Raw genomic sequence first — 13,644 nt, forward strand, 5'->3', positions numbered from 1 at the left:
AGCAGGTCTGCGGCACAGCATTGGAGTGACTATTGGCCCCCCTGGCTTTCTGATATGCCTAACTCAGATCCTTTTGTGTTCACACACCACTGCTGCTGGTCCCTGTTGTACCACTTCTCCTGCATCCCCATGCAATCTGCTCATAAATATCCATGTTTCTATGGCTGGTCTATAGCTGTGCTAGCACAATCTCTTCCTCCCACAAGCCCAGAAGATCTAATATCTCCTGTCTGCTCCAAGCCGGAGTGCATCTGGAGCACGAAGCCAGCATGGTTAGCTTGGCAGTTGCACACAACAGTGAGGAGCTGTTAAATGTGCTTGCCAAGCTGGAAAATCAGGAAAAGACATTACAAAAAATTGCAGGGCTTTAAAGGGGAGGCGGGCCTTCTAGTCTTTGTGATCCCTGGGCAGTGGAGTTCACAATTGAGACCAGAGTGTTCAGTATCTGGCATTGTGGGACAGCTGCTGGAAGACTGTTAGGGTTAACATAAATAATGCGGTATCTGCATTCTCACTGCATCGACCTGAGTACATGGCTTAGTGCTGCTTGGGGAGGTGGTGTTATTGTGTTGCTGTAACAGGGCACTTGTGTCGGTAGGAGGCAAATTTAAGTGTAAATACATGCACAACTGGGTCAGCGCAAGGAGGCTTATGTCGAACTAACTTTGAAGTGTAGACCAAGCCTAAGTATCTACACTGAAATGTAAAGCTAAATATAGTCATAGCCGAAGAGGGTATTCAAAGACATCAGTGGCAAATGACTGTTGGTGTTAGTTAAGTGCTTAATACTCATTGAAAGTAATTTGCAATTGGTTCCTTTGAATACCACCCTATAAATCTTTGACCAAGTTATAATAGTTGGGAGAAAAATAGAATACATTCAGGATTTTTTTCCCTCCTTTCCATTTTTTCTAAGGGCTAGTCTGCACATGAAGTTTTCCTTTTAACTCCATGTGTGGGCCCTCTTATTCTGTGTATAAACATAGTGTCTTGACTAATTTTCAGCCCTATTTTAGGTGAGGCTTTAAAGAAATGAGTTACAAATCACTCAAAACTGTTTATAGTGGAAACAGGTCTAGCTATGCTAGTAGATGCTGCTATAATAATTTGAAACTCTGAGAGTGATGACTTCAAGCAAAATATTGTAACCTCTCTAAATGCTACCTGTTTTCTGTCCTGTATCATAATTTGTAGATGTATCATTTTCGTCATCTGCTGTACTCTTAGTATTGTTCTTTTGACATTGATGTTTAGGTCTCATGGTTTGCGGTAGGATGCTATTATCTCATGGTCGGTCACAAAAATGAACATGCCAGAAGATATCTCAGGTAAAAGCTTAACTTCATATCCAATAATATTAGATTTATTATTGTGTTGTTTATGACTTGTTAGGTTAGTATTATTCAGGATTTAATTTTCAAATAAAGAATAGTTAACTATAAAAGTATTATACGAGCTGTTCATTATAAATAAATGTAATTACAGAAACCCAGTAATCCTGGCTGCTGTAGGTCCCCTGTGTTTACCCTTTCTTTGCTATGGCAATCCTTTGATACTGCAGTCAATCAAAAATGTTTTGTTACAAACTGGCCTCATATGGGGGATATAGTCACCCTGCCATTCAAAGTGAACCCAGTCACTGGGACCCATGTGCTTCCAACTGATTCTAATTCTAGTGATGCTCTGGAACTGTAGAGCATACTTTCAAGCTTAGACATCTTGTATGATGCCCTTCCTTGGGTTGTGGGATACTGTCATCCACGCAGACTCCCTCAGAGTTCCACCTGGGCTGTGGGCATTCTGGGCTTCTAATTTAATCCCTTTGGAAACACAGTGGCAAGAAAACAAGGAACACAGACTTAGCAAAGCTGTTTCTTAACCACAGTGAATTTATTCTTAAAGCACTTGAGTGTTACAGATTTTTTTAAATAACAAAAGTCCTGAGATGCACCTTCCCCATCTCTGATGTCACTTCTTCTGTGAGTCTGAAATTTGGCAGTGTTTCAGGCTGGACATAGTTCCTCCAGCCCCCTCTCTCCTTCATGTCTTTCTTGTGGTGATGGTTGGCTCCCTTCACAGAGTCTCTGCTCTTAAATAGGGCCTCAGTTTTTGGAGCTTCTCAATTTTAGCACATGGCACAGACACTCCAGTCATGCTTGCCCTCTTCTTGTGGGCTCTTATGTATGGACATTATTGTTCCTTGGCTATAGGTCAGTATTTGGAAGATGATCAAAGTTGTTGACCCTAAATTACAGTTTTGATGGCTTTTTGGTGACAGTCTTCAAAGTGGTGTCAAACACTTTCTTTCCCAGGCAGGGCAGCTGTCTGGAATGGAGAACAATAGGCTTGCCTTAGGCAAGCCCAGACTTTTGCAGTCATATAAGCAATATTTCCACCCACAGACTATGTCTACACTTACAAGCTTACAGAGGCACAGCTCTCCCGTCGTCGACATAATAAAACCAGCTTAATGAGTGGCGGTTGCTCCGTCTGTGGGAGAGTGTCTCCCGCAAAACTTATGTTACTCAAGGGTGGTTTCAAATCCCTGAGCGACAAAAGTTTTGCCAACATAAGTGCTAGTGTAGACATGGCCTAGTACAACATAGAAACCTCATAATTTGACATTCCCATTTTCCACTTTCACATGTTTATCATTGTTTACACTGCATGAATAGAAATGGATTTTCTAATGTAATGTAATTGGTTTTTCTGTTCGCTTTTTGTTGGTGTCTTTAAGATTTATGTGTAGATATAAAAACCAAATACCTCTTCTGCATGCATTCATTCTGTTAAATTTAGTTTACCTTTGGTGTTTCACTATGCACGCTTAACAACACTATCTAAATAATATAGTTTAGAAATTTGCTAAAATCAGTTTAGAAAATAAGAATAATACATTCTATTAAAGTGTCAAATAATGTGTGTCAAAAGGTAAGCTTTCACCAGTATGATGATTGTTTAGAGACAAACTTCTTTATTAAACACTCACTAGTTTACTACAAATTTATTAAATATATACATGAGTACACTATTTATACTCGAGAAGGCTTACTGTTTAAGTGTTCCAATAAGATGAATATAATGAATTTCAAATGTAATTATAATGTGTTGGTCTGATTTCTTGTGTGTGTGTGTGTGTGTGTGTGTGTTTGTTTGTTAGCAAAGCCACTACACTTGAGAGAACCTATGGACCAGCTTGGATAGCATATGGACATTCGTTTGCAGTTGAGAGTGAGCATGACCAAGCAATGGCTGCTTACTTCACAGCAGCACAGCTCATGAAAGGGTATGTCCAAAGTAGACAATGCCATTTTATATAGAATGAAATTCTGAAAGGCTTAAAAAACTATCCACTTATGAATATTCATTTATTAACCTACATTACATTCTGGAATGGTGGTTGAAGCATGAAGGGACATGTGAATCTTTAGCGCATCTGGCACGTAAATATCTTTCAGTGCCGGCTACAACTTGTTTATAGTGTTACCTGAAAATGGGACCAGGAAGCGGACAGCATTATCTCTTGCAAATGTAAACAAACTTATTTATCTGAGTGACTGACTGAACTAGAAGTAGGACTGAGTGGACTTGCAGGCTCTAAAATTTTACATTTTTATTTTTGAATGCAGGTTTTTTTTTGTACATAATTCTACATTTGTAAGTTCATCTTTCATGATAAACAGATTGCACTACAGTACTTGTATTTAGGTGTATTAAAAATACTATTTTTGTTTTTTTACAGTGCAAATACTTGTAATGGAAAAAATATAAAGTGATTACGTATACTTTCTATTCTGTGTTGTAATTGAAATCAATATATTTGAAGATGTAGAAAACATCCAAAAATATTTAAATAAATGATATTCTATTATTGTTTAACAGTGCGATTAATCGCGATTAGTTTTTTTAATCGCCTGACAGCCGTAATATTTACCCTTACCTAGACAACTTGCTTCTGTCAGAGAAGTCACAAATGTAGGTTATAGTGGCAGCAAAGAAAGTTATTAATTTATTTTCATCCTGCATTTGAGGATCAACTTTTAAAAGTTGAATCTGATTCCGTCATAATCCACAGAGTTCATTGGAGCTCTCCTAGACTCAGTAGCAGCAAGAGCGTTTCTCCACCTGAACAGATTTCAAAGAATAAAAAATCTGATTCTCCGTTTCCATACCTATCCTCTAATGACAACAAGGATATGCCTTAAACTTCTAGGCCATATTCACCATTCACAAGGTTAAGTCTACGATCATTTCAAGCATGGATAAAGTCTATTTACTGACACACAATCCATGATATATCTGTCAAACTGCTCTGCAGTGGCTGAAGAGCATGCATACTAACCTTAGGGCAGACTGTTAAGAAACAGGGCACAAACCCCAGATTAGTTGTGAGTTCTGTACTTTGACTTCACCAACCATTCATCAAGTGTAAACTCTTCAGGCACTATAACCATCTTTAATCATTTTTGTTGCTATAACCATCTTTCTTTAATCATTTTTGTTGCTCTCATCTGGACTTTCTCCAGTTCATTCACATCTTTCATGAAATGAGGCACACAGAACTGGACACAATACTCTAGCTGAGGCCTTATCAGCATGGAGGAGAGTGGTAAAATTACTACTTATAACACTCCTGCTAACACATTCCAGAATGATGTTTAGGTTTTATGCAACAGTGTTCCACTAGCTTGTGATCCACTATAACCCCTATATCCCTTTCTGAAGTACTCCTTCATAGGTAGTCATTTCCCATTTTGTATGTGTGCAAACTTCCTAAATGGAGTACTTTGCATTTGTCCCTATTGAATTTCATCTTATTTACTTCAGACCATTTCTCCAGTTTGTCCAGATCGTTTTGAATTTTAATCCTGTCCTCCAAAAGGCTTGCAGCCCCTCCCAGCTTGGTATTGCCTGCAAACTTTATACCTATACTCTCTATGCCATTATCTAAATTGTTTATGAAGATATTCAAAAGAACTGTGGACCCCAGTTGATATGCCCTTCCAGGTTCAATGTGAACTGCTAGTAACTCCTCTCTAGGAACAGTTTTCTAACCAGTTATGCACCCACCTTATAGTAGTTCCATCTAGGCTATATTTCCCTAGTTTGTTTATGAGAAGGTCATGCAAAACACAATCAAAAGCCTTATTATAGTCAGGGTATACCACATCTACTGCTTTCCCCTACATCTAAATGCTGGTTACCCTGTCAAAGAAAGCTATTAGATTGGTTTGATGTGATTTATTCTTGACAAGTCCACGTTGACTGTTTTATCACTTTGTTACCTACTAGGTGTTTGCAAATTGATTGCTTGATTATTTGCTCCACTATCTTTCCGGGTAAGAAGTTAAGATGACTAGTCTGTAATTTCATGTCTGTAATTCCATGTCAGTGTTCTATTCCAATAATATTAGATTAACTCTTATCCTTAAAGCACTTGTCACTATTGCTTCAATCAAAGTTCATTTGGCAGTATTCCAGTCCATATCTGTATTTCATCCTCCAGTAGAGGGAGGTAAAGTTGTCTCTCTTCGGTCAGTGAATAGATTTATGGAAGGGCTTGTCTGTGTTTTTCTTCCTGTGAGAAAGATCACTCAAATATGGGACTTAAATTCAGTGTTTTTTTTTCTTATGGACACTCCTCCCCACTGTTTTGAACCTCTATCAAATTATCCAGTTCCTCTGCTATCACTGAAGGTAGCATTTCTGGTGGCAATTACATCAGTTTGTAGAATAAGCAAATTACAAGCCCTAATGATAAATCCTCCATTTACAGTTTTTCACCTGGCTAGAGTAATCATGAAACTGCATCCATCTTTTATGCCTAAGGTCTATCAGATTTTCATATGCATTCATTCACCATTTTTTTCCTCAAAACCTCATTCTTCACCTGTTGAATCTAAATTACATACTTCAGAATTGAGAAGACTGCTGTTATATTACCTAGATAGAACTAGATCTTTTTTTAAAACTTCAGGACTTTGTTGTGTGTGGTAATAAATCAAAAGGGACGACTGTTTCATCATAAAGATTTCCAGAATGGGTATCCAATTATATTAGAACTGCTTACCATATTAGTAAGAAGAGTCCTCCATCAGAGTGCAAGCTACATCAATAGCATGCTTAAGTCAGGTTCCAATATTGGAAATATGTAGAATGGCTACCTGATCTTCAGCTCATTTGTTTACAAAATGTTGTTTGTTAGTCACCACTTCAAGATCTGATGCACATTTTCAAAGAACCTTTGCAGTCTCTTTTCAGATAAGTCTTAGCTCCCCCCTCTTTAAAAAATCATTGCTAGCTTATCATAAGTGGGATCCACATGTCCAGTAGTTCAAAGAAGAAAGAAAGGTAACTTAGCTGATAGTAACTGTTGTTCTTCAAGATGTTCTGCACATGTGCATCCCACAACCCATCTCTGCAACTCTGTCTTATGAATGAGGATTTTGGTCAGCAAAAGAACTGAGTGGTGGTTGTTGTCGCTGCCCCCTTTATGCCCTGGAATCTAAAGGGCACATGCACGACCCCTACTGGACACTGCTAGTGAAAATGTTTTGAACTCTTGTGCTGGGGCACATGGACACCATAAGTGGGATCCATGTGAGAACATCTCAAAGAATCACAGTTACTATCAGGTAAGTAACTGTTCTTTTAAAGGGTTTTTTTTTTTTAATTTAAAGGTTTTTTTATTTAAAGTATACTTATAAAGTATCATACAATTAAATGATTTTAAGATTTCTGCAAATTGTTAAATATTTACATACAAGCAAATAAATATATGAAGCTTTCTTTTTTCCTTGTTTTTTACAGCTGTCATTTGCCGATGCTCTATATTGGCCTAGAATATGGTTTGACCAACAATTCAAAATTAGCTGAAAGATTTTTCAGCCAAGCCCTAAGCATTGCACCTGAGGATCCTTTTGTTATGCATGAAGTTGGAGTGGTTGCATTTCAAAATGGAGAGTAAGTTTGCAAAAGGAGATAAAGAAAGACAGTACTACTAGTCTATATTCTTTTCCTAAAAGTAATATAGTAGTCTATATTTTGTTTTTATAAAAGGGCTTATTTTGAGCAACAGAACAAGAAATTGCTTATGATTCTAATTAGTTAGTATTCACCGTAAACTCTTACTTATCAAATTACTTTTTCTTCTAATAGGGTATTTTATCTGGTTTGATGCTTTAAGCATTGAGTCAGGAAAGCATTGATACTTGGGAATTAAGCACATATAGAACAGCCAGGCATCATATGAGGTATTCATATGTGCAGGAGATTCCATGTGTTGAAATGATTTTGTTTTTGGCAAACCAGAAAGTACCAAGATGATTCCAGAGAGAGGAACAAATTTTTAAAAGGTATATAAGGTTAAGATTTTTATTTGTTATCCATAGCCTGGTTATTGGGAGCATTTAACATGTTTCTGGGCTGTACTCAATTTTAATTTTTACTCTGTAGTTTGTCTTTAAATTCATGCACCTTTGTGTGCAAGATATTTGTCACAATTGCTTGTATTTCACCATTTAATTAATGTGAATGAAATTATCTGTGACTAAATAGTGTGAAAGATAACTTTTCTCTCTTTCTAACACAGTTTATTCAGCTTTGTCATTAGGAAGGGACTTGTGAATGGCAACTGTGTGATAGATACTTTGTTGGTAATTCCAGTAATTTTTTTTTCTTCTTTTAGTTGGAAAACTGCAGAAAAGTGGTTCCTCGATGCTTTAGAGAAAATTAAAGCTATTGGAAATGAGGTAGTTTTTAATTAATGCATACTTAATTTTATGTCAGTGAACTATTTATTAAAACTGCAGTTCTCATATTATATTGCTTTATGTAATTGGATTGTTAGAATAAATGCAGTGAGTTCTGAGACATTGTCCTCCCCAATGATATAGACTGTGACTTAAAACCTTAGCCTAATATCATTAAGTTCTGTCATCCAGTGTTTTCATATTTTTACATCATGCTTATCAGACATTCCTTTTTACCTTTTCCCATAATATACCTTTTCCAAAACAACAAGCCTTCAGATGAAATTAAAAAGTAACAGATTAAAAATGTATTCTTATATGCCTGTGGCATAGCTGTTAGCAGAATCCAGATCTGACTCCCAGTTGTGTGCCTTAACTGTTAGACTGTGCTCCGTCCCCTATGAATTCTCCAATCACATATGGAACTCAGTGCAGCAAGGTATTAATGCAGATATCTTAGTTTTTAAAAAAAACGCTTAAACATGCATAGGAATAAGAATAGAGTTTGTACTTACGGTGTCTGTGGTAAAGTTACAGCACTTCTTCTGGTGCTTCAGAGCATAAGCTAAACACCAGGACCAGAAAGGAATTTAAGGATTTTCGCAACTTAGATATTGACATTGTGTGGCCAGTAAATGGACTAATTATTTCAGAGCAGATAAATTTAGACCATGGGAAAAAAATGGATAAAACCAAATGGGATATTCAATATTTGCAATCATTCTCTCAAGATCTAGTTTTACTGAGGGTCACTTCTGCACTGCTTGTTGATGAACCCAGCTGTGCTAATAAATAGTAAAGGGTTAAGTTTGAAAGTGCAAAGCTGGCATTGAATTTGTAAGGTAAAGATATCATTATTTTTGTGTTTTCCATCTTGTCCAAATAAATGTTATCACTGCAGTTTTTAAGACTATTTAACTGGGATGGGGACTGGAAGAACCTGGAAAAGATAACTAAAATGGGGAGGAAGATTCACTTTAATAGGTAAATAGTTTCATTGGACAACATGTTTGCTTATTTTACCTATAAAATTATATGTAGCTAACTGTTTAATGTAAAAGGAATTTTAAATACCTGTTTTCAAGTTTTCATTCTCTATGAATGAACTGCCTTGTTCATTTACATGCTGATTTATCTGTAGTAATTGAACACACAGAATTTAATTAAAAGCTGTTAGGTTGATATCATTAGGTTGGATGTATTTTTTGCAGGTAACAGTTGATAAATGGGAGCCTTTATTGAACAACTTAGGACATGTATGCAGAAAGCTCAAGTAAGTGGAAAATGTGAAATGTTTTAAAGCTACATCTACCTGGTATGTTACAAAAAAGTTTGTTCTTCTTGGACCCACTGCTTATTTACAATAAGACTTTACTCTGTCAAAGCAGTGTAAGGCAGTCTTCTTGGAAATCAGAATGAGGCCACCTAAATCTGTTTGTGCACATTCATTTGCAGTATGTTTACACATGGACATGGTTTACGGAGAGAGGGTGCCTCATGTATGTGCAATAATTTATATAAAATCTTAAGTCTTAAAATTATTTTATTAGTTGATAAAATTTTAATCATAAGTGCTGAGATCTACATTTTAACTAACTTCTGCATCAATATTGAAGTCCCTGATTATGCCCAGATTCTGCAGAACAATCTGCATCAGTGTAAGAGTCTTCCTGTGCAAACTCTCACTGGCTTCTGTGGGAGTTTTGCCATAAGGACTGTAGAATTACTGTTGAGAATGGCAAGTTCAAGGTTTGCAGCCATCTTTTCACCCATCTCCAGAAGCTTTACTACAGATTTGCTGTGAAATAAAATACAAATACTTTTCTGACTGAGTTACAAAATAATGCTTGAAATAGATGTAAAATCCAAGGACAGTTGTAAAATAAAATCTGAGCATATTTTTCTCAACAATACGTCAATAATGGCCATTTTTTAAAGATATTTATTTTTAAAAAATGATCTTTGATGCTAGGACTATTCCATATTTTATTCAGGTTATGACCATGGCAAAATAATGTTACAGTACAAAGTACATATGGGAATTACACCTTTGTAGCAGACTAAATAATTATATCAGACTAATATTTTTAATAAAAATTAATTTAATAAAAATGTTTGCAGTTCAGAAATGTATTCATATCTGTAGGTTTAAAATCTGATTTTAATAGTTAAATATAATTTTATTTTGTTACATATGAACAGTGCTATAATTCCTTAATTGGCCATATCCGGGGGGCCCAGATAATCTTCATCCAAGAATATTAAAGGAATTGGTACCTGAAATTGCAAGCCCATTAGCAAGAATTTTTAATGAATCTGTAAACTCAGGAGTAGTACCGAATGATTGGAGAATTGCTAATATAGTTCCTATCTTTAAGAAAGGAAAAAAAAGTGATCCAGGTAACTACAGGCCAATTAGTTTGACATCTGTAGTATGCAAGGTCCTGGAAAAAATTTTGAAGGAGAAATTAGTTAAGGACATTGAAGTCGATGGTAAATGGGACAAAATACAACATGGTTTTACAAAAGGTAGATCGTGCCAAACCAACCTAATCTCCTTTTTTGAAAAAGTAACAGATTTTTTAGATAAAGGAAATGCAGTGGATCTAATTTACCTAGATTTCAGTAAGGCATTTGATACCGTGCCACATGGGGAATTATTAGTTAAATTGGAGAAGATGGGGATCAATATGAACATCAAAAGGTGGATAAGGAATTGGTTAAAGGGGAGACTGCAACGGGTCCTACTGAAAGGCGAACTGTCAGGCTGGAGGGAGGTTACCAGTGGAGTTCCTCAGGGATTGGTTTTGGGACCAATCTTATTTAATCTTTTTATTACTGACCTTGGCACAAAAGTGGGAGTGTGCTAATAAAGTTTGCAGATGATACAAAGCTGGGAGGTATTGCCAATTCAGAGAAGGATCGGGATATTATACAGGAGGATCTGGATGACCTTGTAAACTGGAGTAATAGTAATAGGATGAAATTTAATAGTGAGAAGTGTAAGGTTATGCATTTAGGGATTAATAACAAGAATTTTAGTTATAAGTTGGGGACGCATCAATTAGAAGTAACAGAAGAGGAGAAGGACCTTGGAGTATTGGTTGATCATAGGATGACTATGAGCTGCCAATGTGATATGGCTGTGAAAAAAGCTAATGCGGTTTTGGGATGCATCAGGAGAAGCATTTCCAGTAGGGATAAGGAGGATTTAGTACCATTATACAAGGCACTGGTGAGACCTCACCTAGAATACTGTGTGCAGTTCTGGTCTCCCATGTTCAAAAAGGATGAATTCAAACTGGAGCAGGTACAGAGAAGGGCTACTAGGATGATCCGAGGAATGGAAAACTTGTCTTATGAAAGGAGACTTAAGGAGCTTGACTTGTTTAGCCTAACTAAAAGAAGGTTGAGGGGAGATATGATTGCTCTCTATAAATAGATCAGAGGGATAAATACAGGAGAGGGAGAGGAATTATTTCAGCTCAGCACCAATGTGGACACAAGAACAAATGGATATAAACTGGCCACCAGGAAGTTTAGACTTGAAATTAGACGAAGGTTTCTAACCATCAGAGGAGTGAAGTTTTGGAATAGCCTTCCAAGGGAAGCAGTGGAGGCAAAAGATCTATCTGGGTTTTAAGATTCTACTCGATAAGTTTATGGAGGAGATGGTATGATGGGATAATGTGATTTTGGTAATTAATTGATCTTTAAATATTCAGGGTAAATAGGACTAATCCCTTGAGATTGGATATTAGATGGATGGGATCTGAGTTACCCAGGAAAGAATTTTCTGTAGTATCTGGCTGGTGAATCTTGCCCATATGATCAGGGTTTAGCTGATCGCCATATATGGGGTCGGGAAGGAATTTTCCTCCAGGGCAGATTGGAGAGGCCCTGGAAGTTTTTCGCCTTCCTCTGTAGCATGGGGCACGGGTCACTTGAGGGAGGCTTCTCTGCTCCTTGAAGTCTTTAAACCACGATTTGAGGACTTCAATAGTTCAGACATAGGTGAGGTTTTTTGTAGGAGTGGGTGGGTGAGATTCTGTGGCCTGCGCTGTGCAGGAGGTCAGACTAGATGATCAGAATGGTCCCTTCTGACCTTAGTATCTATGAATCTATATGGTTTATAGCTTTTGTGTTTCAGAATCATTCATGTGAAAGCAATTAGAGTGGAGAGGGTATACAATATTTAATTATAAAGGGTTTTTTTCAAAATCCTTGTTTCAGTTAGATAGATTGTTTCTATTTCTTAGAATAAAAAAATTAAAAATAGTTACATCACATTTAGAGCAGCCAATACTGTATTCTTTGTTCATGTGTCCATGTGTTTAAGACATTTTTCTAAATAGTAAAACATTTTTAATGCAAAAAAATCATTTTAATTTAAAATTAAGTTGACAGACTACCGTAAAATGCTACGTGCTAGAATAGATCTGAATATTGTGTAGTGTGGAAGGCTTCGTTTCACAGCGAACAAATTTTATATTTAATTGTTCTGTAGCATTTCTGACAGCTTTACATGTTGCTATTTGATACAGTTTTATGTAATAGAAATCTGAGTTAGCCATGAAAACGAATGTAAGAGAAAATGCTATCTAACAGTCCTCTGAGATTTGTGATATCTGTATTTTAATTACCGTAGCTTGAGATTCTTGTAGTAAGGACATCAATCTGTAAGCATGTGTGCTTTTGTATGTTTCTTGGGTTCTGGATGAATGATTGCCATACATAATTTGATTCATGGATGATTTTAATTTCAGGAAAGGCTGTCTGGTATTTGAAGGGAATTATGGGATATACCTAAAATACTCAGAAGCAAAGTAAAGAATTGCTTATATTTTGTTTCATTTGAAGGTTTTAAAATATCTTGAAAATCCTCATATGCCCCATAACATCTAAATATGTAATTTGATAAATGCTATGTTCTTGCCTGCCTCTGGAAGGCAGAATTAGAAGCAAAGTGGAGGTAGCAGTAATACTGTTTTCTGTGCAGCACCTGAAGATTTCCATAAAATTCCTGCCACAACCCCAACAATGTCAAACAATCTACAGAGAATGCTTATTTTCCTTAAGATTACCAGTTCCTCTCCACCCCAAGCAACAGTGGCAGCATGATTGGCTCAGCTATGCTGCCATTCACATCTCTAATGTAGCTGTATCCAAATGGGGAGGGAGATAATGCTGCCTCAAGTAGCATTAAACCTCTACGGTAGTTTGCCACAGAAGATAGGATCCTCTTCAATGGGAGGTGACTGCAGGGAGCTACTGCATCTTATATCCACTCCCATGCCTTTGTGGCTGGCTACAAATATGCATATGTGGCAACTTTATATTAAGCTTATCTTTAATAAGTAGCTATATGTTCTTTCCACACGCAGGATTTAAATCTAAACATAGAGTACCATTTTCTTGAAGATTTTTTCATACACTTCAATTTTTTTAAATCTTAAATGTGAAGGGATATGCTGTATAAGGGAAAATTTGGTGGTTCTTCGAGGAGTGTCCCTGTGGGTGCTCCACTTTAAGTGTCTTGGTGCCCTGCTCTTGTAAACGGAGATTTGTAGTAGCCATCTCATGCCGCTTCAAGTGCTTACATAGAGGAGTGCAGCTAACCATTCCCCAGGTGCTTCTCTACTGCCTTTGGCTTGAGTTGGAGCGACAGCAGCACCCTTTCTTACCTTTGAGAGCTTAATAGTTTGCCATTGTTCCCGATGGTGTTAGCTTAGTCGTAGTTAGCTACCCTAGCCCTTTGCCATTTATATCTTATATTTTAGTTTGTTTCTTTAAAGAAAAAAATATATATTTTTTCCCTTTACCCCGGCCTCTCTGGTAGGTACTCGGCTATTGATTAAAGAAAAAAAAGAAAGAACAGTAATAACCCCATTTT

General features: G+C 36.7%; 1 protein-coding gene across 7 annotated transcripts in view; it reads left to right on the plus strand.

Annotated features, from left to right (window-relative positions):
- CDC16 (cell division cycle 16) overlaps nt 1-13,644 on the plus strand; it is a 59,698-nt gene that overhangs the window by 27,297 nt on the left and 18,757 nt on the right. For 6 of the 7 annotated variants that reach the window (XM_038388211.2, XM_043508314.1, XM_043508212.1 and 3 more), the window contains 5 exons: nt 1,255-1,328; nt 3,161-3,286; nt 6,811-6,963; nt 7,688-7,751; nt 8,963-9,024. In XM_038388211.2, the coding sequence (XP_038244139.1) occupies nt 1,255-1,328; nt 3,161-3,286; nt 6,811-6,963; nt 7,688-7,751; nt 8,963-9,024 (479 nt within the window). The remainder of the gene's footprint in view (nt 1-1,254; nt 1,329-3,160; nt 3,287-6,810; nt 6,964-7,687; nt 7,752-8,962; nt 9,025-13,644) is intronic. The other variant, XM_038388213.2, reaches the window with a different exon arrangement.

This window comes from Dermochelys coriacea, chromosome 1, assembly GCF_009764565.3.
Source record: "Dermochelys coriacea isolate rDerCor1 chromosome 1, rDerCor1.pri.v4, whole genome shotgun sequence".
Taxonomy (NCBI): domain Eukaryota; kingdom Metazoa; phylum Chordata; order Testudines; family Dermochelyidae; genus Dermochelys; species Dermochelys coriacea.